Consider the following 25,813-nt stretch of genomic DNA (forward strand, 5'->3'; position numbering starts at 1 on the left):
CAATGTGATGATGATTTTCCCAAATACCGTTACGTTTTCATCCTGTTCATGCGATATCTCCTGGTTCTCTGGAATTTAACCCCTTCACTCCCCATTGTGTCTCTTTTTTTTTTCTTGTCCTTCAGAGCGATCCGCAACATGTGTTTTGATTAAAAAAAGAAAAGAAAAAGAAAAAGACCCATGTAATGAAGAGCGACTGCATATATTGATGATGATTATGATACAGATCCGCATTTCTCCATGTGGTGGGTCCCCCCCCCCCCCCCCTTTGGAGCAGAATGTGATCATTGGACGCATAAAATTGTGCTGTGACACTGGAGGCCCGTGAGACCTTCTGAAGGTGCTCCAGTGGGACGAACGACTGGTTTCCAATCGCGCATGGATATCTCATCCCTTGACTATAGGTGGTATTTGTGCATGGATGTTGTTAACGTCGCGAGACGATTGAGCTCAGAGATCAGCGGGTGGAATGGTTATTGCCCTGGTTCTCCCAATAGGCCCGAGGGGACTTGACTGACAAAAGTCTCTTGATACGTATATACGCACACTCATACTACGATTGTCACCTAAGACACTTTACGGGGGATAGATGGAAACAAGTGAATCCGGTTAAAGGCGCACATCGACCTCCCACGAGCCGGTGCAAGCAATTGAATACTTTCTATCGAATAGCACGGTGACACAACAGACAAGAAAAATACCTTTTCTTTCGAGAACGCATCAATCCACAGGACAAGATAAACCCACTCCATCAAAGCTCCTTGCGATCCGTTTCGGATTCACAGCTTGTCCATTAATTGTTCCTCGGGGTTTGTGCCCGCGGCGTATTCAAACTCGGTGTTCCTGCCACCGAGGAAGGTTTCGCCATGACTTGCGCTTCGAGCCAGCGGGCAAAACTCACACTGGGCACATCAACCGCTCGCCAGAAGACATCACCCGCCCAGATGGCAACAGGCAGACAGATGCACCAGCCGATGAAGAACCCAAAGCAATACTGGAAATTGGACTCTTTGCCCGTCAGTGCCCAGATGTTGGGCATGATGGAGTAGCCCAGCGAGTGCAGAATGGGGCCATGGACGATGTAGAAAGCGTATGAAATCTTGCCCAGGTATTGAGACAGGCGATTGGTGAATAGCTTCTGGATCTCCGGTGAGTGGTTGATGCTGAACACGATCAGAGTGGCGCCAATGGTTTGTGGAAATCGATGTGGCTCGGGATACGTTGAGGGGGTGATGCTCCAAATCCACCTGTACCCTGGAGTCCATTTGAATCCGAGATTGGGGCTTGAGCCAAAGTACAGCCCCACAACGAAGAGGCCGATCCAGAAACGTTGGCGAGAAACACTGACCAGCGGTTTGTCCCCAGGGCGAAGACGGATGTGCAGCATTCTTTCGGGACCCGGTCGGTTTGCGGCCGTGGGAGCGGACCGATCCCAGGTTCCGTTGATGAGATCCAATTCCGCCATCACCATACCACACAGGAAGAGAACGACATCCCACCGACCGTAGCGCATGCAGAACCAGATGAGACCAGCAACAAGGCTCATGCGAACGACCGAGACGAGGCGCGAAGTGGCCAGGATCGTGATGAACAAGACAATGGAGCATCGAAATTCGACGGGTATGGTCCAAAGATGCGGATTGTAGTTGTTATAGAATAAGCCCCAATCAAAGGGGTTCATGAGATGGGCGACAGTCCGGTAAAAATCCCAAAACTGCTTAATTAACGACCCAAAGATCGGCGGGTGTTGCTCATTGGTGCCGACGATCGTATGCCCCTCTTTAACGATGCCCCAAGAGTAGTTGTACAGGCCCAGCCTGACAGCGACAAAGACACAGGCGAGACCCACGAGGGAGGGAATGTAAAGTCGCAAGGCTCTGCGGAAGGTTGACGAAGCCAGCACGGTAAAAGTTTCTTCGTAGGATCGGGCACGGATGGTCTTCAGTGGCTTATACGAGAGCACGTAGCCCGAGATGACAAAGAAAATCGCGACCATGATGTGCCCGGAAATGAGCATATGGAGGAACGGTAGCTGATGGACTCCGAAGTTCGATCCAGCAAACCCCCAGCCCACCGCGACCTTCCAGGTATAGGTGAAAAGGAAATGAAAATTGAAGACCAGCAGGCATGCCCACCCGCGCAACCCATCAAGCGCCGCGATAGCGTGCAGTTTGGCTGGCGGGGATCCCGCGCCGCCAACGTAGGGTTGGAGGAAGGACGGCGTCAAGGCCACCGTCAGATTTTGGCCCAGCTCCTCAACATAGGCCATCCAGTCCTCCTGCGACATTTTCCACCGGAGGCTGGTGGGATTCGCGAGAATATTGGAGGGGTGGAAATGGGAGAACTCGTTCCAGCGAGAGTTGCCATCGGAGTAGGCTACGGCGGAGGTTCCATTCTCAAGGTCAGCGAGCGGGATGTCGCTGCTATATGGTACTGGCGATGTCATTGTGGCGTCGTATCGAGGTAATCCGAAAGGTGCCGTGCGACGCAGCCTAGCACGGGGCGGCGGTTCAGGTGAAGTCGCGCATAGATGGGCGGCGTGGGTATCGCGGGGGGCCTCTCGGGGTCTCTCTGCGATTGCTACCCGATCGAAGGTGGTTTCTGCCACGCGAGAGGATCCTTCAATCCCTGTGGCAGTTCTTGTGCGTTCAATTTGGGCACACGAAGTCCAAAGTGATACACCCACAAGGCTCGATTGTGGTTCGGAGGAGGGGAGCGAGAGCGTGGAACTGGATGGTGGATATGTCTTTTGCGCGTCCGGGTGGGCGATGCGGACTTAAGGAGCGTGTGGGAACAGAAACCGCGCTGCCCGAAGACGAGTGCCAATGGCAGGAAATGAGAGAGTGAGGAAAGATCGAGGAGTGAAGGTGAATTGGCATCAGGGGCCGTCGAACATGCCAATTGGAAGTTGGAGCTGGACCTGGTGGACTCTCCATTTGCGGTCGCCCTTGGCCGATTTGGTTGCGTCGAAGCTCCACCAAAGTTGCTTGACACGGCTGGCGGTTCCTGCAAGTACTTCACCATCTCTGGAGTGTTTCATTACTCTGAGCCAGATGAGTGTCGGACGCTACTACTAGTATTACAAGTACTCCCAGGAGTCAAAGCAGGTTCAATCCACCATACCTAGGGATAGCCTCAGATCCATGGAGATTTGGCAAGCGGATACATCTCTGGTTGCATGCTTCATGTTTGGTCATGTACGACTCTTGGCTCACTTTGATCCTCTCCGGTACCTCGCATCAAGATCACGTGGATCCGTCCAGCCATGACGCGTATCGCAGATTCACGTGACCTATCCAGGGCCCTTTTTCCCGGTTGCCTAATCCGTATGCATTGGACTGGTCTGATAGCGAGACGAGAAGTCACTTTGACCCGACACCCATCGTGGAAATCACCGACCGAATGAAGCATCTTGATCCATACGAACTCGCACACGAATCTGTGGCGCATCGGCCGTTGGAGCCATCATCTTTGGACTGGCACGGGAGTTCGTCGCTCGTAGCTCGGAGGCTGCAGGTGCAGGGCCTGGATTCACCATCTCCAATCCCGAGCTCGCTGTTTCTCGACTTTAGGACTAAGGCTGTAAGCTTAGTGTCGTCGGTACCTTAGTCCTTTTTAGCTTTTGTTGGGCTTCAAGCTTGGAGCTTTGGAGCTTTGGAGACACGGAACCACGGCACTACGTAGGGTCCAGTCCCACGACCGCGTAATCGTATCCTGTATGAGGTATGGGGACCCAAGGCGGATCTGATAGGGTTATCAGTCCGTAGAGTACTCTTTTTTTTCCTGGGGATGGTAAAGTGAATCTCTCGAGACTCTCAACTCTTCTCTATCCCGACCCTCCTGGACTCGATTCCATTCCTCCCCCCCATTCCTCAGCACTTCAGACCCGAGGCATTCCACCCCTCCCATCGTCACGACCCAGTCTCGTCCGCTCGGCCTGACGTGGTCTGCCCGTCAATCGTGGCCTTTGGGATTCGCTCACATCCTCCTTCCCCGAAACGGCGTCGATCCCTTTCCACTTCCACCTTGCAAACCGCTCGTTTGCGCCCATCCCGAACAACTTTTCCTCCCTTTGTCCGCCCGACCTTTGTTGCCCCCCCTCCACGCCCCATCGCCATCGCGATTCCTGCATGCTCGACCGCTTCCAATCCCTCATCGCGTGCCTTCTCATCCGGTGACTGTCTAGCTACTCACGCCGGTCCTTCGCGGCGCATCCCGAGCGGAGGGAACGGTCGAGATCAGATCAAAGAAGGGAAAAAAAAAAGAAGAGGTGGACAAAGGTGTTGCGATGGATTTACGCACAATCATGAACAACGAGGCCGGCGGTGCCTCCAAGGCGTCGCAGGCCAGCTCCTCTTTGAGCGCGCCATCTGATGTCTCTCATCAGCAGCAGCAGCAACTACAGTATTCAGATCACGCTAGTCGCCGCTCATCGCAGTCCTTGCAACACGCGCAACACGCATCGCCCCCTCGACAGTCATCCTTTGACTCTCCTTATCAGCCGTACCCTCCGGCACCTCCACCGCTGAATACAGCAGTCCAGTCGCATTCCAGTCTAAGCCCACCGCCGGTCTCAACTCCCTATAGTGCCGGTCCACGAGAATCCCACGCTCCGTCGGCCTACAGTAATACGCACATTCAGGGTCCGGCGGGCCCCGTAGCTTCCCCATACACACCCCAGCAGCCCATGAGTGCCGGAATTCAGCAGAGCGACCAACAATCCTACTTTGCGCAACAGCAGTCCAATTCGCTCCAGTCGTTGATGACCAACCCGCTCGGCGCGGGCGAAAATGTGCCTCGCGAAAATCCGCTGTCCGCCTCCCAGCCGCCTGCTCCCCAACAATTTTCTCCCTCCACGCACCGGTCGATTTCCGGCACTCCTCTCGGTCCTCCGCCGGTCATCACTCTCGGCAATCGCCTCATTCCACGCGTCCACAGTCCTCGGGCCGTGAGTCTCCACGTCCCCATCCCTCGAGCCCCCGTGTTGTGCACGAAGCTCCGAGACGAAGCTCCCTGCACACCAAATCCCCCTCCGCCTCACACAGAACCTCCCCTTTCTCTCGTCATTCCGAATTGGCATCCCATCAGCTGTCCAGTGGTATCAAGCACGACTCTGTGGACCCTTCGAGCCCCCAGGTGCCTTCTCGCCAGAACAGTACCGCGGCCACATCCGAATCCGCGGGTGTCCCTGCCTCCCGTCCTCCCCTTGATCCCACCTCCACCGAGGGTCCCACAGCACTAGCTCCATCGGCCGCGGAATCCGTCCCTCATCGCTCGCCAGTGCCCAGCACACAGCCTCAGTTTGCCAGCTCTCCTTCGGCCTCGCGAAGCAGCTCACATCCTCTCCAGATGGAGATTGACAGCGACTCCATGGACCGGCGGGCCCCCCATCAGCCCCCGAAAGCCAAACGGAGACGGTACAACGAGCCCCCAATCTTCGCTCAACGATCGGTGCGGACCAAGGGCCGGTGTCCCATCATTCCTCACCCACAGCCACCGATTCCCAAGCATGTTCGAGGCTCAAGCCAAGATCCCTGGGTCTCTCGCAGACAGGCCGCGGCAGCAGCTGTCACCTCTGTGGCCACGACGACCACGCCAGCAGCTCGCGCCGCCCGGGCATCCGGCCCAGCAGCATCCCCACCGGTCGCAAATGCCCCGGCAGCTCCTCTTCCGTCCGTCACTGCCGCTCCTACCACGACTGCTGTTGGCACAGCGCGCCCGCAGCAGGTCGGATCCCTGGGTCCCTGGGAGCCCTCGATCACTGGATTTATCCCCTACGAAGAGCTCACGAAACAGCTCTGCGATTTCCTCTTCCAGCATGTTGTTGTGCGAACCGACGTGGCGGTTGATGCGTCAGGGTCGGTCTCAGCTGGGCCGGGCACGATTATCGAGATTGAAGCCAAACTCGGTCATGTCATTGACCAAGACCGTCGTGAACGGTTGGTGTTGCCTGTGCTCACCGAGAGTGTCATCAACCGAGAATCAAGATTGCGCACTTCATTCGAGAGCAACATGACCGTGGTAAGTGAAAAGATGGGTCTTATGGCGGTCAAGTGAAGAAGGACATACCATCGCGACGGATGAGCTAACATCTGATCAAATTTCCAGGAGCAACACCGTGCCATGAACAATTTCCTCAATGAGCAAGTCAAGGCGTCCATGGCCAGCGGCTCGTCACGAATCCCCATCTCTTACACGCACAAAAAGGAGCGCGACACGTTTTACGAAATCTCGCCCCACGAACTACCACCGCTTATCCGACAGAATCTGAACCCTCGCCACAAACCCAAGGTGCGAGTGACCACCGATGTCAAAACCGGCGAGATTATCGCCAAAATCGTCAAATGTCGAGTGGCCGACATCGACGTCTACAGCCCTCGCACGCCTGTGGACTGGCGTGTCTCTGTGAATCTGGAAATGGAGTACGATGGGGATATCAGCCATCTGCCCATGGTCGACGCATCCAAGGGTGGACGGGGTGAGCGCAACAAAGACCGCATGAGCTATAAACATTTGGCCTATCAGATCGATCTGACCCAAGTGGCCACAGTGGAGGTAAGTCTCGGATCCATGCTCCGTCGTTTGCTACCGGACAATAAGTTCGTCCAAGGCGGTGCTGTGAATTTAAACGACTAACGCAAGTCTCGTTGAACAGGCCCCCACAAAGCACGATTTCGAGCACGAGCTCGAAGTCGAACTCTCAGCTGCAGAGGTCCGCCGCCAGGGCAATCTGGCCATGGCGGGTGATCCTTCGAATCAATACGAAGACCTTGTCAAGGGCTTCGTGGATAACATTCGTGTCCTGGCACGCGCGGTGCCGCCTTGAAGACGTTCCGGGCCTTCTTTTTTTTACACTCCATCCCTCTCTGTATTATCCTGTGTATATATTAACGTTGCATATAAGGTCCCGTAACGATGCGCTTTGCCAAGGCAATGCTCTTTTTTTTTTCCTTTGGTCTGTTTATGAAATTCGGTTCATCTCTCTGGGTGGTTTTTTTTTTATTTTCGGGCTCAGCATTCGGCTTTTGCACGAGATGGAATAAACGGGATAGAGTCAAAAGCGCGATTTCTCCCCCTTGTTGCCTGATAAGGTATATAGACCAACCTAGGGTCCTTTTTTGAAGGGATCGGTGTTGTTCTTTTGTCATCAGATCACTCGTCCCGTCACGTTTGACCTTTCCCAGGCATTGGGCGGGCCTGACGACGATCCTAGAATTTACATCAATAATGTCATGGTGTCCTGGCGCGTCGAGGCCCTGCTAGGTGAAACCACGGCTAACTGTTCATTGCAGATAGTCACTAAAAAAACTGTATGCTGAATCCTTTTGTGAATCCATGAATCCCAATCCCATTAAAAAGCAAATCGTGGTCCTCTCAGAGAGCATGATGAGAGACAGTGAGCACACGCGCCGAAGACGAATATTCAAAATTGACCCGAGACCATGCTAAAGCACCTGAAAATGCGCCACTCCGCTCCCCATTCTCCCGCTCGCGCCTCCCTCCACGCTCAATTAGATCAAGCCGAAGAGAGCGACGCTGCTCGCCAGCACCACGGACAAGAGAGTTGGCAGCAGCACGGCGGCACCGTTTTCCGCCGCCTGAACGGCGAGAAGCATGTTCGGGGCATACTCGTTAGGATTGGTGGAGTTGGTGGTACCATTCCAGCAGTAATCCGAGAAGCACTGAGTACAGATGCTGGGGAGCGCAGTGCCTGTTCGCTCAAAGGAGCGGGCGAGAATCGCACAGCCGACACACGAGGACCAGTTCTTGTCGCGCGTGCTGTTGGCCATGGTGGCGACTTCATAGCCGTTCAGGATGATCTCGTCGCGCTGGGTGTTGTTGTACGACAGAGTGAAGGTGCTCACATTGGACATGGTTGAGTACGGATAGTTGGGAATGTAGACGACCAAGGGGGCGGGACCGGTCATATTGGAGCTGTTGCAGCCAAAAAAGGTAGGTCGGGTGTTGAGGCCGAGGTTGACAAAGGTGTTTTGGTCCGGGACGGCGGGGAAGACAGTGCCATTGCCGATTCCAGTGCCGTTCAGGCTACGCTCGTAGGTTGCGACCAGCGCAGTGCCGTTTGGCCAATTGTGGTCGGTGTCGGCGGAGGAATCGACCGCGAAGATCACATCGACATGGCGCTCGGGCTGAATCAACGGGTGTAGGGGGATGTTCTGAAGATCTTCACCACCATCAACGAGATCGAGATCAGGTTGGGAGGCATAGGGGGAAGTCTTGTTGTTGTAGTGGTAGAAGGGATTGGGTTCGTAAACAGCGATATCGTTGTCAGCCTTGTCCAGCTTGCCCAGGATGTTGGCGAAGATGTTCTTCACAAAGGTGGGTAGCGATGTCGTGTTGAGTTGCAGAATGAACTGGTTGAACAGACTCGACGAGGTACCGATGATGAACCCAGCGTTGTCGAAGCCACGAACACACGGGGCACTGCTGGGAATCGAACCGCCGTTGAACGGGGAGCCAATGTACTCCAGGGGAGCAAAGCCGAAGATGGTGGGATCCCAAGTGCCAAACTCCCAGGGGTTGAATTCAAACACGGTGGAGTTGCTGGCAATGACCTTTTCACCCGGTCTGCGACCGTCGGCCACAACGAGGGGCAAGGGGTAGTTGCCATCGATAAAGTCCTGAGCGAGGGCAATGGATGACCACGTGTAATCGATCCCGCCATTGCTGGAGTTAAACATCTGGTAGGACAAGGCACGACCCCTATGATTGTTCGGGTGAGTTCAGGATCATCCGGAACCTTCCGTGGCAAAGCCGGGATCGAAGGATGGATTCACTTACCAGACGTCGGTGATGGAGGTGTTGTATCCAGCATCCGCCTTGCCCTGCACCGCCTCGGCCAGGTCCTTGTAGTAGCTGGCGGAATCGAGGAGCTGGATACCACCGGTATCAGGACCCTCGAGGATCGAGTTGTCAAATTGCCAGACTCCACCTTTCTCGTTCGTCTGCAGCGAGGAGATGGTGGTGAAGTTGTTGATGTAGATGGACCCCAACAGCCAGCTTCCTCCGCTCAGGCCCGAGAGGTAGGTCGCTGACTGCAGCAAGCCACCCAGGTGACCACTGGTCGAGCCATTGTTGGATCGACTGTCAAACGCCTTGATGGCACCAGCCCCGTTCATCAAGGCACGGTAACCACCGCCCGACACGGCGATTCCAATGTTTGGCAGGTTTGAGGCGTTGTTGGCGTGCTTGTTGAGGTATGCATTCACATCCAGGTCACCGACCTTGACATGACCAAAGAAGTCCTTCATGGCAGACAGTGTCTTCTTGTGACGTGTCTGGAGCCATGACGTCTCGTTGGGCGACAGCTTGGCCGCGCTGCGGATCGACGGGCGCACCGCTGGGCAGCTCACATTCGCCGGAACATATCCATCGGGAGCATTTGGCAGAGCTCGTCCGATGAGGGCCAGAGAGAATTCCTCAGGGTCTACCGCACTAGGCGCGGCAACGGCACCTGCTCCACGATCCGGGGTTAGCACGGGGACGAGCGAAGAGGACGACAAACTTTTGAGGAGAGTGCCACAGCGGGACCTTGCAGAAGAAGAGCGGGGGGGGGTGACGCAACAGACTCCAAGCTCTATGAGAGCATCACCAGATGATCACCTCATTCCAGTGAAGCCTAACATTTGCCATCATCAGAACACCAGGATGAGAGATGTGTTGGACTTACCATTTAGGGCCAGAGCCGTGCCAAAGATCCACCCGGTGATCTTCATTGTGAGAATTCACCGTTTGGGTTGATGACGGGCGCTGAAGGGGTAGGAGAGGGTGACGATCAGGGGGAAAGAGATGAAGAAAGAGGAGCTGGTGATGGAGAAGGGGAGAGCCACGCTTATGAGCTCAATGAATTTCCGTGAAAGGGGAGGGCAGGGAAGATAATCTGGAATGTGGTGGATTTATGCAGGCCGGAGAGATCGGAAGCTGAGAGTTCAGAAAGTGAGACGATGAAAGAGCCGAGACGGGGCGCCCCATATGACCACATACGGATGGGAGAGCTGCGAGACCAAAAAAAGATTTGGGGGCAGGTACGCGCCTCAATTGATGCAGAAAAGTGTTGTTGATCATGGCTGCCGCCTAATTTAAATTTGTTCCACCCCCCTGGTCTTTCTCCGTAGGTGATACCAGCTCATGGACCTCGCTATCTATGGCGGATCATGTAGTCCAGGTGTACTCTTTACGGTCTTGAGCAGTATTTCGAAAGTTGATTCTTTTGCTGGCAATGACTACAAGAGAAAAAGAAGGGGCCATTCAGCTCTCTGGATTTTGGGCTCTGTCGGATGTGATGATGTCAATCAAAAATCCGATCCGACATTACAGCTCGTATCTCGTATGATTGCTCCTTCCTGACCCACGGTTCTCCAAATAGTCTTGTTCCGCTTTGTCTGTGCAACAATGTAGATTTTTTTTTTCAGCTAAATCAACTCCATCCTTTTATCCTGGAGGCTACTCAAACGGTGTCATAATAATGATTAAGAGTTTGATGTTGACACTGTACTTCCGGGGCGACCTGCGGGCTGAAACGGATGTATGATCAGCATGCGCCACCTTGGGGGCTGGTACATCACCACAATAGCTTACATTTGACTGGACTCTGGTAGAATGGCGGTGCTGAAAGGTGCATAAAAGCACTCACCAGGCAACACCGTTCGTCGTAGGCATTGTGGAAAACCGTTCTCTTGGCGGGGTCTGCATGCTCTCCGAGCTTCTTGTATGTAACATACATGAATTGCCCTGTCCTGTTCTTTTTTTCTACTCATGTCGCATCTATGGATAATGCCTCTCGAAAGCCAGAGTATGGCCGGAAGAAACAGTACCAAGGCCTGCTGTTTTGTTACCTATCACTAATCCTTTTCATCGGTCAAAGTGCGCCTCTTGTTCAAGATCCTCTCTTCGATCGTTTTTGCATCCTATGGAGCCACGATGGACACCCCTGCTCGTATTGGTTCGTGTTTACTAAATTGACTTGGATCGCCCGGAGCTCTGCGCGACATCCGATCCGATCCGTGCCAGGCTCCTCCCTTCTGCCCCATCTCGGCAACTGGGACGCTGGAAGTGCCCTTTCCACAGTCTCCAGATCATCAGTTGAGAGGTGCGTCTACGGAGCATGGCCGACATGTGACAATATCAAAAGAATCAAACAAAAGTACCTTCAACAAGGTTGGAAGATGCAGCCTCAGGCACAGTAGCTTCCCCCGAATTTTGATCCTCACTCTGCCTGAGCGGTCTGGATACTCAACTCCTACCATGAGTGCCCCGTCAGTGCCAAGCACTACTACAGCAAAGGATGGGTAGGATGACCATGCACCGTCATCACCGATCCATAATCACCTGTCCGCCTCGTCCAATCCTCCTCCATCCTTGACCGATTGACTCCGTCGGCGCCGCAAATGATGATCTTGATCAGGAAGATTTCGGTCCCCCGAGCCGACGGATCCACTATTGTAAGCCACCACAGCGGATCCCCGCCCGATCCTCAAATCTCGAAGCATATACATCCCACATGCTCGGATCGGTCATGGACTTGGGCGATCAAGGCGCACGAAGCCTGTGTTCTCTAGACTTGTGCAACAAGGAGAGCAGCAGGGGGGGGGGGGGGGGGCCTGGAGGAAAGGAGTCAAGTCTGGGAATTGGGATAGTGGGTGCTCTAGGATGGACTACTGGGGCAGATGCACGGATGGGGTCAGGTCAGCCACTGCCTCGGTGTCACCCAAATGGTTCCTGGGCGAAGTCTCTTTCCTCTGCATCTATCGGTGTCCCCGGCTAGGCAGCTCAATTTTGGTGCCCGGAGCAGGGGGAGTTCATGGAGAAGTTTTCTACAGGAGGGTTCCACTCTCATTCTGTAAGGCAGAGGTGGTTCAGCCACACGCTGTGAACCCGAATATTAAACTCGACCACATGCTAGAAAGGTACCCCTTCCACCCGACTGGCTGTGAATCAATCTACGTTGTAACACTCAGGGTCACCGAATCTCAAAGAGCACCAATCACGCTAACAGGACCGCCGCGTAGGGCTGTTGCCTAGGTCCCTGGATTCTCTCTGGACTTGCTACAAGATTCACTAACGCTAAATATCAAGAAGAACGTCAACAACGAAAAAAGAAAAAAAAAACTCAAAACATTATCCACTTCGGATCCTCCTGTCGTTGACCGGTTCTCCGAATGTCACTTTTGCTCCTTTCCTCTTCCAAGAGGTAGTCGTACGGCCAATGGAATTGATTGAATGCCAAGATATTTAGAATTTGGCATTCCTTGATTAACGACTCCATAAATCCACTGAGCGTATACTAGAACCTCGTAGATGATGACTATATATCATCAGACATGTGTACGTTAATCCTGTAGATTTCCCGTGATTCGACCTCAGTAATACCAGAATCATCAGCCAGGACCCAGTAAGTAGCACCTCATCCTAATCTGATACCTACTACCAGTACCTAGCACTGAAATTTTACAACTATAATATAGGGACCTGTGAAAACGACGCCAAAAATGACAGCCTCTGGCGCCAGAAACGGCCCCCTTTCCACCCGTGACTTTGCACAGCGAGCCGTCCCTTGACCGCCCGCTGCCTTGTACCGCCCCCTCTTCTGCACCCAACCAGCACTGTTAGTCATCCACCTCTCATCGGTCGTACATGATCATGGCCAATGTTGCATGGGCCATTTTGAGTCCAGAGAAGCCACTTCAATATCGAAAACGAGAGGACGGCATCGCCATGCCAAATTGTACCCGTTTTCCAGCATGCCACGGTAAGCTTGAAGTGTTCCTTGTCCAGTGGGCTCGTGAGGCCATCAGCAGGGGTTTCGGCTGAAGGAATGATCTCGATCCTGATCAGGTTCCTTTTCACCGTATCCTGTGCGTCCTGTCACTTGATGTCATACCATTTCGTGGCACGAGAGTAGCCTGTTTTGCTTTGGATCGTCTTTGCATTGTCGGAATCGGTGTAAATCAGAACCGCATTATCAGATTGTAGAGGCGTTAGCCATGTCGGCGGAGGCCGATATCGTGAGCGAGCTTGGCCAGGAACAAGACTTCACGGCAAGCGAACTCCTAAGCCACGCACTCGGCCGTGGTTGCTGATGGTTCAACGACGCTTTGCTTCCCTGAGACCCAAGAGAATGGTGATGGTCTTCCGCGTTGTATCGGTCTGGACAGTCTGCTTGTGAGGCGTCCATATGAAGCCAACGAGGCCGTCGTTGTTGATGTTGAAGGTGAGTTTGAATAAGGGGCTGCGGAGGTAGTGAATTAAGTGTCGTACGGCCTGTGAATCTTGCTGTGTTGGCTTGGAAGCTTTTTGTTGTAGCCTTGGTACCGGGAACGCGATGTCTGGTTGTGTTTTGGTGGAAAGTCAGCCTGTTTTGCCCCCGACCTCCGCGTAACGGCGTTGATGTTGAGTATCTGATGTGGTTTGCTCAGTCGGTCGACTTGTTTCGTCATCAGGGCGCCGAGGTAAGCACGGATCATCGGAATAGCGTTTTTCGAGCCCGCAGAAAGGCCCTCGATAGCAAGGAGAGCATCGAGGTAGGTGGCTCGGTGGAGACACAGTTGGTGTTTCTCATGATATGAGATTGTACAGCCGAGGAATCGTGCCAGTGGACCAAGGTCCTTGATTTTGAAGTGCTGCTGGATCTTTTTCGTGATATCAAGCGCATGCTGTTCTGTTGTTGCTGCAATCAGGACACCGTCGACGTTGATCATGATGTAGTCTCTCGAGCAGCCACGCACCTCCCTGGAAATCTTTCGAATCACCATGCCTTTCGTGAGTATAACATCGTCTTCCGTGATTTTTGCTGCTTGGTGGGCAACGACCATATCATAACCGAGGCGACTTATAGGAGACTCTGCACTCTCCAGATATTCTCAGCAAACCTTCTCAGCTCTTGCTCGGGTATCACTAAGTCTCTCTCCAAGGGCTTGTGAGGAGGACGGCCAACTACCTTGTCGAAGGGTAAATCCAGCTGTGTAGTAGTCGTAGTTGTGCTATTCATATAGGACTCTCCGGTGACAGATGTCGTGTTATTCGTTCGAGATAATTTGAGGAATGCAGTACGACGCGCTGAAAGAGGGGACGATCTTGTAAGGACGCCATATCCTCGTGGAACAAGTTCCCATCGGTGCAAGATAATCTCGGGATTTCCGCGATTAATGCTGATCGTAACCGCAAGTACCACAGATGAGGAGTCTGTCTCAAGCCAACCGCGCGCATCAAGAGCAAGTTGTCGCGCAGACTCTGACAATCCTACTTCCACCACGAAACTCAGCCTGGGCTTTGTCGAAGCCGGAGCCCAGCAGCAGTCGGCCTCCTTTGTCCAATTTCCAACAGTAACTGTTGTCGAACCGAAAGGCATCACGTCACCATCGACCTCCATCTTATGTAGCTCTTGAGAGATTAGCGAATCAAATAACCTTATTGCAAGTTCGTGTGCAGGATTTGGCATGACTTTCGCGATCAAGGTTCCCGTTTCTGCGTTGAAAGAGAATCGACTGTACTTGCTTTTTCGCGACCCATCATCACTCAGTCTGGAAGATTGCGCCGGGGGGACAGACGTGAAGACGAGGTACTGATCCCGAGTTTGGTCTTGCTGAAGCGCTCGCCGACGGCGTTCCAAGGAGTCTTGTAAGCTCTTATTGGTGGTGAATGGCTGCTGCTTCATTTCCTTCGCCAGTTGCTTAAGAAGATCCTCGGATTCGGTATCAACTGGCGAAAACCCAGAAGATGAGAGCGCAGAAGATGAAGATCGAGACGCGTTCGAGGTGGATCGAAGGAAGTCCATGGTGGGTGAGACGGTAGGGTGGGAAGTGAGAAGGAAGTGAGAAGGCAGGCACGTAAAATAGGCACTCACCACTGAGAAAAAGAGAAAGGCGGTAAAATCCCATTTGATCGCTGCAAGGCTATGGAGGAGGTGACGTGACGGCGTATTGGGGCGCTAAATACTAACTGAGGAAGGGAATAAGAACCGGAAGAATTAGTCTCTGTTTGAATGATACCCTAAGGGCGCCTTCTTCTTACCTGACTGACAAGTCTCTACCTTGCCAAAGTGGATACTGTTACACCATTTATGTGGAGAAAAAAGGGCATAAAGGACTCTCCCATTGTCTAGATAAACATGCGAGTTTCGAGTAGGGACGACATACTTGTACCAGTGTTCCTAGGGATGAGACTTCGTCCTCTTTCGGAAGGACCTGCGTTGCGAAGCGACTGCTACAACTAATCCGTTGACCGCCTGTGATATTCTAATTATTCTACGCCAACTGGATTAGACATGCATTAGACGTAACGAAATCGAGATACGTATAGAGATAACGTAGGGTAGCGGGGATCTCGAAAGAATCACGTGTTTTGGACAACATGACACCGCCCTTATAGCTAATGAGATTTAAAAGATTCTGCTGCAAGTGAGGATTTGCCGTTATTTATACCTTCGCTTAGCTCCGCAGAAAATGAGTGGGGATCATGATGATGCGATGTTTGACCAAGTGTCGCGTCGGGCCAAAGCCCGATTGGCAAACTGGGGGTGCTTTTTTCTGGCTGAACACCGAGTATACCGAGGTACAGTTATCCTCTTCTTGGGATCTATGTGCATGCCAATGGTTCAATTGCCCGATTGCCTTCTAAGCGCGGCAACGCTTTTTGTTGTCTAAAGTTTGAATAGATCTACAAGCCATGTCTACCTACAGCAGCTTGATCAGATAGTACATGTCAGGAGAAAGTTCGGATGGGTGATATTAAATCAATTCATTAAAGCATTCCCGTCATATCGGAACGTCAGCATGGATATCATGAGTCGAGAGATCCTCCTTATGTGGACTCCGGCATCAAGGCCCCAGGACTCAAACAGGAAATCAAAAACTAGTGGGTAATTAAAAAGCAAATATGATGGAGCAAACGTCTCGTTCTTTGAGCATCGTCTCGCTATTTTGGAGGGGTATCAGATCAGATCCCGAGGAACTAACCCCGGACGGGGCCAACCTCGGCCGCCACCAGAGCACCCGGGTTGGGCTTCTCGTCGGCAACGACACGACCCTCGGGCAGGTTGTTCAGAGCATCTTCCTCCTTGTCCAGGTCCCGGAATTGGAGGATGAACAGGCAACCACCGACAGCGGCAATGACCGCGAACACACCGTAGTTCCAGATCAACAGAGGGTCGCTGGAAAGCGGGTTCAGGGCCTCAGCGATAGCGGCGGAGATGGCGTTGGTGAAGAGAGAAATAGCCTGGATGAGAGATCGCATGTTGCGAGGCGCCTTGGAGTAGGCGTACTCGAGGGAAGTAATGGAGGCGAAGATCTCCGACAGGGCGATGAGCACGTACGCGCCGGTCTGCGCCCAGACATTGATGGGGGCCGGGATGATGGCACCGTTCTCGGTCTCACAGCTGTTGGCGTTGTTACCGCAAGGGGAGTCCTTGTAGATGTAGTACTGGATAACCGCGGACCAGACCATGGCCAATGCAGCCAGCCAGAAACCGACGGTGATCTTCTTGAGAGCGGTGAAACGGAAGCCCATACGGCGCAGACCGGGGTACAAGAAGGTGTCGCAGAGGGGAATGAAGATGATCAGCGCGAAGGGGTCCAGGTTGTTGATCACGTCGTTGGGCACACCATTGAGAGTCATGGTACTGGCCTGGGCGGTCAAGTTGTTGGTCAACTGGTTGTAAGCGAGCCAGTACAGAGGGTAGTAACAGAAGACCGCGCAGGCAGCGAAACCACGGCGGACTTCATCCACCCAGGCATCGTCAAAGGTCATCCAAGCAGGGCGAGAACCGGGGGCAATGTTGGAGGGCTTGGCCGCCTCCCAGAGAGTGCCATCGTGGGTGCGCTTCCAGAACTTGACGGGGTTCCAGTGCCAGCGGTCCTTGAGCACGAAGATGAAGACACGGGCAGCCTTGGAGACGACGGAACCCTGGGGAGGCGATTGGCGGTAACGCTTGCGACCCCAGATCATGATGAAGGGAGTGGTCAAGAACATGATGGTGGGCAGGAGGTAAGCCAACCAGAAGCCCACGTACTTCTCGGCATAGGCCATGCCAATTTGACCGACCAGGGCACCGATGTTGATGAAGAGGTAGAAGTAGTGGTAGATCCGGCTCTGGGTGATGGTCGGGTCGACGATGACGCGCTCGCCGGTGGGCAGAGTGCGGACCTTGAGATTCACAGCGGGAATCTGCTCGACAACCAGGGCGGAAATGTTAGGCTTGAAACCACCGGTACCGAGACCCATGATGATCACACCCAGCATGAAGACGGCGAAGCAAGCAGTGTCGTTCGTGATGATGGGGGGAATGGCCGACAGGACCAGGATGATGTGTCCCAGAATGGCAACGCCGATGGAGATGCAAATGGTCTTGTATCGACCCCAGTGCTCGTCAGCCATGTAGGCACTGAACAGAGGAATGATGTAGCACCAGAAGGTGTTGAACGTGTTGATACCGTTAGCAGTCTCGACACCCCGGCCGAGGGCACCGGACACACCCTGGTCCGTACCACCACCGGCACCGGTGTAGTGGTTGGAGCCGGGTGGGCCGTTGATCTGAGGCAGGGAGTGGTTCACAAAGTTGGAGTCTAAGGCGCCGCAGCTCTGTTGTCAGCATCTGGGTGGGGGTCTAGCCGAAAAAAGCCACGCGTGACCTGAGGAGACATACACAAGACTTGGGTTCCGTAGTACGAAAAACGCTCGCACAGCTCGACAAAGGCGACGGTGTAGACAGCCCAGGGAATTGGGGCTGAGACACGACGCAGCGCACCGGGGCCGCTGAGCTCATCGTCGGTGGGATCTTCGTCACCTAGCTGGAGATGGTATGATTCGGAGACCAGGGACTTCTCAGGACGATGAGCATCCACGAGCTTCTCATCCGCGGTCTTTGTGGTGGGGTTGGGCTCGTGAATGTCCGAGGAGCTAGTGCGAGACATAGCGGTGGTCGCCATGGTGCAAGAGAGCCTGCAGGGAAGGCAGGGAAGATGAGGAGGGCGACGGATGAAATCGAGGAAAGTTTGAAAGACCGTGGGAGGAGAAAGAGAGAGAGGGAAGCAGGAGCTGGGGTGAGGTGGAGGAAATAGGACAGTCTTATAGTTGTCACCACCGGTATACGGGTTGCCTTCTCGTACAGTCTACTCGCAGCTGGCGGATTCGGAGCAGTCAACCGACTTCACGGTAGTCTCCTGAGGGTCTGCACTACCTCGTTTTACGTTTTGACATTGGTACTGCGCTCGCCATATCGCACGTGAACAACAAATCAGACAAAGTGAGAGAAACCTTCGCTCGAAAAAGAAATCCAATAAATTGGAAAAGGAAAGCGAATCCTTGTTGGGGCTGGCAAATACTCCACATTCGGGGGACTCCATATTATTGCTTAAATTCGTAGATACGGTGACCAAAGATTTGATTGGCCGGTTCAGCTGGTGTCAACTTGACTGGAAAAGGGCAGGGGTAGAGGGGAGGTGCCTTTTTTCCGGTCGTGTGTTTACCCCAGACTTATCACGCCATCAGGAGGGCCTCGGGACCAAAGAGGCAAGAGCCCCGTGGCCGTCGGCAGATAAGGACAATTCCACGACAAATCAACGCGAGCATGAAATCCGCATCCACACGTTCTAAGACCGCCACGGACTGCAAGTCAATCGCGCTAGCGCCCTCGAGCGGGTTTTTGACCCCCTCCGTTGGTCTATCTGTCCTTAGTCTCCCGAGACTGGGTCCGAAGCGCTACAACCCCGATCCAGTCCAGAACAAGCAAAACCAAGGGATCTTGGCGCCCGGTGGATGCAACCTGTCTCGCGCCATGTAACGCTTCGCGCGCGACATCGCCGCCGAGCCTGACGAGCGACGGACCGAGCACAACAAGCACCTTGAAAGCTTAACCTAAAAATTCCGGTTACAAAGAGAGGGGGGCTGGCCTCATGGATGATTCGTGAGGTGTAGGACCCATAGTTCCAGGGGCAGATTTCCATGTATTGTCCAGGTCGCAATCAAGAAGCCCTACAGAGGACGGGAGATATATTATTCTATCTCCGTTGAATCAGACAGCTGGGTGGAGGCATGATAGGCGCAGAGTACAGTCCTACATGGAACATTATGATGCTCCAATCTACATGTACCGTGGTGATTCTGCATGTGGGGCTGAACGCAAGCTAAGTGTGTACAACGTGATACACCCTACACAGTGACACCCAGGTACTAGACAGGAGCGTCCGTGGAATGCACCAAGTCTGCCTATCGAGCCCACTCACCTTTTGTGCCGGGAAGTATCGAGGCTCGACGACTCGACTGTCTGTTTAAGTTTCAAGTCAAGAAAGGGGAATCGAGCCTTCAGGGCTTACGCGCATCTGTGGGCGGCAAGCAGTGGCGCTCTCGGTCCATGCCACGACTCTGATAGATTTGAAGAGAGATCGGATCAATGGCTGAGGAGGGAGGTTGGGATTGGGAAATTGACCCGCGCGGAGTCGAGGCGAGACGGTGTCCAAGAGGACAAGAGGACGTCCGACGGAGTACGCCAGCTGGACCCCACCGCCAAGACCCAAGACCATCAGCAGCCACATCCAAAAGGCTTGCTCGGCCTTGGAAGGAGCTTGATCGGGGCTTGGCACTGCCTGCCATTTGCTCGATCGAAAGAGATTGCACGTCTGACTGGTGCGCAAAAGTCGTGACTCAGGTACTTTCGGCGGCCGGTGCCGAAGGGCATGGACTCTCGAGCCCGTTGTTGTTGCAACTTGCAAATGGTTCGGCTCAACACGCATCGAACACTTCCATCTTCTCCACCTGCGTCGGTCAACGAGAGATTACTGCCAATTTTGCTTTTCAGAAAACCTGAACCAGGGAAAAAAAAGAAAAAACTTCTCACGGTGGCTTGAGCCGTCGCTGGCTGTCAAAATCCGCGTGGCCGCCAAAGGCCTCTGCCGCCACGGTTGCAGGCCCTGGTGTAGGTTTGGGTGAACCGGATGGCTGAGTAGGGGCGAGAGGGCGACTCGGTCGAATATTTCCTACCTTCCTTATCAGGGTAATGAGCTAAACCTCGAGAAGGGTTCTCGAGGGTCAGGATCGCGAGTCAAGAGTGCTTATTGTCCCGAGATTGGGTCAAGGCGCCCAAGTGGGGAGGCGTGACCAGAATGCCGCTAAACTGGTTTTAGGAAAAGTCCAACTGACTAACTTTGAGGCTTGCAGCGATTCCTTCCCTTTGTTTTCGGGGCCACAACCGACGGGTCTGTTGCTCGTCTCGATGGGAAAAAAAAATCTTGCGAGATTCATCTGAACGGCGGGCCATTTCTACCGCACAAACGCATCGTCCTCTTCGGTCCACGGTGGCGGCTCAGTCCGTCTTCTGGGACCTGATTTCGAGATACTTTCCATCCCAAACGCTTTTCGCCGCCACACGACGATGAACGAGCCAGGTCGATGACAGGTCACCTTCGGAAGATGCCTCAAACGGTGGACCTTCTAAGGCTTCCAGGAGCTCATGAATTGTCGGTGCCAAGACGCGGAGCCGGCTCCCAAAGTGCCACGTTCATGGTCGTGTCTGATTTTCAATTTTCCAGACTCACCTGGCTACTCCGTAGTCCCAAGGTTTGGAAAATAATTCCCCTTGCTCTGATTTGCGCGCTACTCAGTTGCTGTAGCTTATACATTGCTTATTCCCAATGGACCCGCCTGATTGAGGAATCCCTCACGCGAAGACAGTGCCTTGGCTGGAGTCATTTGCTACGCTCGTGGTCGGATTGGTCTGGCGAGCGCGGCAGATATTGGTGCGTGGGTCCTCATTCATCTGTGGGGGAGGAGCCTCTCAGGTAAGAGAAATTGCATGATAGGGTATAGTCGTCGTGGCCTCAGCTCCGTTGGGGATGACCTCCACAACACTAAGATGATGGAGACGCAGTTGTTTACGGAGGTTAGTGTACTTTGCCGGTGAACCTTGACAAATACGACCGGGAGGTGGGAGGAGTGATCATCTGTTGGACAGGAAGGCAGGTGGCGAGCGAGACAGGTAAGTCGCAGATATTGATTTGAGTGGTAACAACCATTGCCTATCAGTCGTAAACCATCGCTAGCCATGTCCACCGGGCTGTCTCTCTCTGTTGCATGATAAAACCCTCCCACTAAGCTGTAGATTCATGTCATGTAGCCTAAGAGCCGCAAACGCATCATACGAGAGCACTGCGGCGCGCCGTTTCGAAATCAAGCGCAAGTAATACATTCCATGCCACGTCCGTCCCCGAGGGCTTATCAGCCACCATTTGAACAAATCGGGAGGCGTGTGTCTATCAGCGGCGTGCCATTACGGTGGATCTGAGTCCTGACCAGCACCCAAATTAAACCCATATGACTCGTCGGGCCATCCGCGGCAAGAAACAGATAGACCAGGACGTCAGAAGTGTCTTACGCGCGTTGCAAACTTCGTCTCTATGATCGTGAGCCGGGCTTCATACGTGGAAACTCCCGTTCCGTGACAGGGGTATGGGTCTCAAAGCCAGTCCCTACGATCCAGTACTGCGAGAACAAGAAAGTGATAATATAGGCACATACTGTGTCACATGTTAGCGAATGAGAGGTAATCTCGACGGTGATTGCACGATTACTACTCCCCGGTCTGACACGGATGGTTCTCTTGGTGGCCTTCCGAGGTGGTTCTGATCGCATTGTAACATTTTCGGCTGCGGTGCAGAAATGTGTCCTTTCTTCCCACAAAAACATAGCACCTGCAAATTGTTTATTGTGGTACTTTTCACGTGGCTTTCATTGATATCGATGTGGATGATCCTGCTTGTGCCGCTCTAATCTGTCATTTATCATTCAATTTCCTTTTCTCTCTCTTTGGCTCGAAAACCTTACATTGAGACAAATTTACTTCTTTTTCCCACTCACGGACATTGATTGGCGAGTATTTTACCTATCGCTTATCAGCTCTATTACAAGAGGTAGTAGAATGGGATATTTCAACCTCCCGCAAGTAGCAGCCCATCGCCTAAGTCGGCATTCAAGGCCTGACCTTTCCATCCGACGGAGCTTTTGAATAGCCGCCAGCTACCAAGTAAGCACCGAACATCCATCTTCGAAGCATTATCTGATTCCAAGAGGTTCTCTACTATTTTCTAGGTGCTACAATATGACCGGGGAGGAGAAACCCCGCAGCTAACCGTGCCGGATTAGACATTTCATACTGAAACAGGGCCAGCAAGGTACTGTACTACAAACTCTACTCTGACTTTACTTGCATCCTTTTTTTTATTTTTGTTCTTCTTTTTAGGCCGCTCGCCTATTTCACGCATGTGCTTTCTACGCATCTAATGAGCGTCGGGATCCTTGCACAGTACGTAATAGTACCCTTGTACACCTCCTGTTTAAGGACGTGATGGGAGAAGTGTGGGTGAACAGCATCCATCATGCGACCCCACAGAGCCACGTCCAGGTCCAACGGGATCCTTGAGTCGTCCAGGCTGGAGCGAAGCAGACACCGCTCGGATCTGAAAATAGTGGAGACGGGGCCTGTCCACACTGTTCCTTTTTTGGCTCCTTTCAGCCATGCCATGCAGCTGTCTTTCTGGTTCATGTTGAAAAGGCGGGGAAGTGGAGATGCGGGCTTGGATGAGAAAGCTCTGCATACAAGACTCACCTCGGGGAGAACTGGCTAGAGTAGTAGTAGTAGTAGTAGTAGTAGTAGTAGTAGTAGTAGTAGTAGTAGTAGTAGTAGTAGTAGTAGTACTATTTACTGTTACCATGTATATTTGGACGAGAGTGCTGCCTCTATGAAGGCTATTGTGGGCATTCACATGTCGACACCAATCCTAGGGAGGTGCCTCATCATATGTGTTGGTTCGGATTTAAAAGTCCAGGCGTTAGTCCTAATTTACTGTAGTACTCATCGCACTTTGGACTCCGCAATACATCAACAATAAGTACTACTGGAGTAAGTCCCTAGGACCTAGGACTTGGTGTGAAGATCGAACTCTTTGCCCATAGACCCGTCTATTCTTTTCGCTGAGAGTTTTAGTATCTGTTATTAATTGGTCACTGGCTTCCTACAAAGGTCCCTCTACTTACTTTGTACTGCCTGTGTCGAAATGCTTGCGCTACTCATACATATCCGTCCCCCCACCACTCTGTTGACTGAATAGTGAGTCTCCTGGACATATACTGGTGAATCACCAGTATAGATTTCAGGAATGGTCACTATCTTGCTTCTGAGGAGATGTTCAGGTCTATAACTCGCTACTTTGGAGAGAAGGGTCAATTCATGTCCTAACGCGAAAAAGTAATTTAGATTGCGCGGTGTCTCTCCACGCCCGATCACCGTAGCGACTAGTAGGACATTGAGTTAAAATTATACGTCCAAGAGGTGAAAAACAGGGGCTGTCTACCTATGGATCGCAACCCAATGCAGAAGACAAGATGACGAATTTTTCCCCTTCAAATTATGTAGGTAGGCTGTATGTTACCCAGAAAAATCACCTGATAATCGCCAATGAGAAATATTACTGGACGAACAAAAAGAGAATATCAAAGCAATCAACCGCTCAACGCCATGCACAATATGGACATGATCCAAAATCTCCAGTCCTCATCTCCAGTGATAACCATTCAGAATCTTCAATTTGCACATGTCTTGTCTTCTTTGATCTCTTCAGATCACCAAGCCGCATGACCACCATCCATGCGCAAATCGCTTCCCGTCATAAAGCTGCTTGCGTCGCTGAGCAGAAAGATCGCAGCACCTCGGTACTCCTCTGGACGAGACAGACGGCCCAGCATGTTCTCTTTCGGCCATTGCTCTCGACGCTCGGGGAACTGCTGGAAGAGATTCTCTACCATCTGTGTCACGATGTAGCCGGGAGAAATGGTGTTGACACGGATGTTGTACTGGCCCCATTCGGCCGCCAAGTTGCGAGCAAGCTGAATGACAGCAGCTTTGCTGGCATTGTAAGCTGGACAAATCAAGCCCTGCGGGTTGGAGAAAAGAACTGTCAGCTTTCGAGCAGGCAAAGACAATTCGATTGGTGGGCGGGGAGAACACGAGGGAAGCGGGGTTGAGATCGAATGCACTCGAGTTGAGTCAGGTGATTAGAATGCGGGGGGAAAGAACATTGGCCATTTGATTTGCACCAAGTTTTGGATTGTTCGTGTGACCAACGGGCAGATCTCTGGGGTAAATGCGCACGACAGGGCTGAGAGGAGTAAGAATTCACGGTAGCACATACCCGATTCGCAATGGTCCCACTCATGCTAGCGATCATGGCAATACTACCTCCGTTGCCGAAGCGAATCATCTGCTTCGCCACCGCTTGAGAGGTCATGAACACACCCGTCACATTAACATCAAACATGGTGTTGCTGTCCTTGGCTGAGTATTCCAAAGCTGGAGTCTCTTGCTGAATGCCCGCAGCTGCAATAAGCCCGTCCAGACGGCCCTCGGTATCACCAATGGCCTCGATGACGCTGTTCAGCAATTCTGTGTCTCGTACATCGATGCGACGGTAGTGCAATTCCGTGCCAAGTTCTTTCGCGCGTTTTTGAATCTGTGCAAATTCGGCTGCCTGTGGTCAAAAGGGAAAGGTTCATGTCAGTGATGAGGGAGTGCGCAAGCGTGAGTGTCCAGGGTCACACGAAGGTCTTACTGGTTCTTCAAGACGGTCAAGGGCATACACCTTGGCCCCGGCCTCCAACAGAGCCTCGGCCTGAGTCAGTCCAAGTCCTCGGCCAGCGCCAGAGACGCAGATCACCTTTCCGGCGAGACTGAACTCGGGCATCCGAGCCCTTTGGCCCAACAGCACAGGCTCTGGGGCATTTGGTGCCATGGGTGCTTCAATTGTGCCGCCGGCGACAGGCATTTCCACGGTGGTGGAGGGCATTGAGATGATGGCCTGTCAACTGAATGGTATGATATTTCTCTAAGGTGGCAAAAACAGCGCAGCCCCTTCGAAGATGATGAAATTTCGAGGTCACAAGAGTAGCCGTGAGAGGATGCGATGCAACAGCTCTGGGCAGCGTCTCGTCCCCTTATATAGCACGGATCACGGCATCTTTAGAGAAGACGTACGCCCACACGGTATTCCCGAAGTCATGGCCGGTGACCCAGTGGCACAAGGCGAGTCTCCTTCGGGTGAAACGAATAGAGAGGCATCCCTTGGGGTATCTCCCAGCAAAGAGGGTCTCGTGAGCATGCGGAGACTGGTTAGTTTGCCCAGAAAGGAGATTCGGCGTTGGACATTGCCAGCCAGGGTGTCTGGGCCCGCCAGTAGAATCATAGTAGTGGCGCAGCTGCAACCAAATGCGGCGACAACGGGAGTGCTATTTACGGATCTATGCCGTTGATCACATTGTCCAGCCAAGCTGGATAATAATAGATGAACGACTTTTGAGGTACGTTTACAACGGTACTCGCTCGAACGCGAGCATGGCAGAGGATCCGCCGGTCCTGATGATGTCTCCATGCGCTAGAAATAGCATCAGAGATCAGAGTATGGCCATACTGCAATAAATGTTTCCATGCATTTTCAGCATCGAATTGCAGAGCAACGTCGCTCCCAAATCCTGCCATTGTGGGGATCTGCGGACATGGTAGATCCAGGATGGTTCGCGGGGAACCCCCCAGCTTCAATTGGAGACAAGCTACGGAAGCCCGCTTTGGGCAAGCCGATCGAGCTTTGCGGGTTCCCCGCTTTCTGCTTGGACAGCTTGTCCAGGTGACCCGTGGACTCGCCCACACTGTCTTCAACGTGTGGACTGAGAGCTTCTTTAATTAAGAAATTATCGGCAAATGGTTTGACAACATTGATGCCAAGTGGATACGGTCGCAGAAATTCTTCCAGTTCGAAGAATA

At 52.9% G+C, this 25,813-nt stretch overlaps 7 protein-coding genes across 7 annotated transcripts; 2 read left to right on the forward strand and 5 right to left on the reverse strand.

The window, feature by feature from the left end:
* Nucleotides 1-793: 793 nt before the first annotated feature.
* Nucleotides 794-2,446, reverse strand: POX_b02407 (uncharacterized protein; the record flags this gene model as incomplete). Its single annotated transcript, XM_050111321.1, has 1 exon — nucleotides 794-2,446. One exon carries the CDS (start codon nucleotides 2,444-2,446, stop codon nucleotides 794-796), a length of 1,653 nt encoding a protein of 550 aa, XP_049971667.1.
* Nucleotides 2,447-4,306: 1,860 nt separating this feature from the next.
* Nucleotides 4,307-6,826, forward strand: POX_b02408 (uncharacterized protein; the record flags this gene model as incomplete). Its single annotated transcript, XM_050111322.1, has 4 exons — nucleotides 4,307-4,948; nucleotides 5,089-6,021; nucleotides 6,109-6,555; nucleotides 6,656-6,826. The coding sequence occupies 4 exons, from the start codon at nucleotides 4,307-4,309 to the stop codon at nucleotides 6,824-6,826; spliced, it is 2,193 nt and encodes a 730-aa protein (XP_049971668.1).
* A 685-nt stretch (nucleotides 6,827-7,511) lies between these two features.
* POX_b02409 (Lysophospholipase) lies at nucleotides 7,512-9,734 on the reverse strand (the record flags this gene model as incomplete). The annotated part of the gene is made up of 3 exons (XM_050111323.1): nucleotides 7,512-8,721; nucleotides 8,800-9,595; nucleotides 9,689-9,734. 3 exons carry the CDS (start codon nucleotides 9,732-9,734, stop codon nucleotides 7,512-7,514), a joined length of 2,052 nt encoding a protein of 683 aa, XP_049971669.1.
* A 3,367-nt stretch (nucleotides 9,735-13,101) lies between these two features.
* On the reverse strand, nucleotides 13,102-14,791 carry POX_b02410 (uncharacterized protein; the record flags this gene model as incomplete). Its single annotated transcript, XM_050111324.1, has 3 exons — nucleotides 13,102-13,246; nucleotides 13,330-13,845; nucleotides 13,887-14,791. The coding sequence occupies 3 exons, from the start codon at nucleotides 14,789-14,791 to the stop codon at nucleotides 13,102-13,104; spliced, it is 1,566 nt and encodes a 521-aa protein (XP_049971670.1).
* Nucleotides 14,792-15,966: 1,175 nt separating this feature from the next.
* POX_b02411 (uncharacterized protein) lies at nucleotides 15,967-17,939 on the reverse strand (the record flags this gene model as incomplete). The annotated part of the gene is made up of 2 exons (XM_050111325.1): nucleotides 15,967-17,576; nucleotides 17,657-17,939. The coding sequence occupies 2 exons, from the start codon at nucleotides 17,937-17,939 to the stop codon at nucleotides 15,967-15,969; spliced, it is 1,893 nt and encodes a 630-aa protein (XP_049971671.1).
* Nucleotides 17,940-19,402: 1,463 nt separating this feature from the next.
* On the forward strand, nucleotides 19,403-19,816 carry POX_b02412 (uncharacterized protein; the record flags this gene model as incomplete). Its single annotated transcript, XM_050111326.1, has 1 exon — nucleotides 19,403-19,816. One exon carries the CDS (start codon nucleotides 19,403-19,405, stop codon nucleotides 19,814-19,816), a length of 414 nt encoding a protein of 137 aa, XP_049971672.1.
* Nucleotides 19,817-23,622: 3,806 nt separating this feature from the next.
* Nucleotides 23,623-24,842, reverse strand: POX_b02413 (uncharacterized protein; the record flags this gene model as incomplete). The annotated part of the gene is made up of 3 exons (XM_050111327.1): nucleotides 23,623-23,934; nucleotides 24,192-24,527; nucleotides 24,609-24,842. 3 exons carry the CDS (start codon nucleotides 24,840-24,842, stop codon nucleotides 23,623-23,625), a joined length of 882 nt encoding a protein of 293 aa, XP_049971673.1.
* Between the last annotated feature and the right edge of the window lie 971 nt (nucleotides 24,843-25,813).

The sequence above is a fragment of the Penicillium oxalicum genome, chromosome II, assembly GCF_001723175.1.
Source record: "Penicillium oxalicum strain HP7-1 chromosome II, whole genome shotgun sequence".
Classification (NCBI taxonomy): Eukaryota; Fungi; Ascomycota; class Eurotiomycetes; order Eurotiales; family Aspergillaceae; genus Penicillium; species Penicillium oxalicum.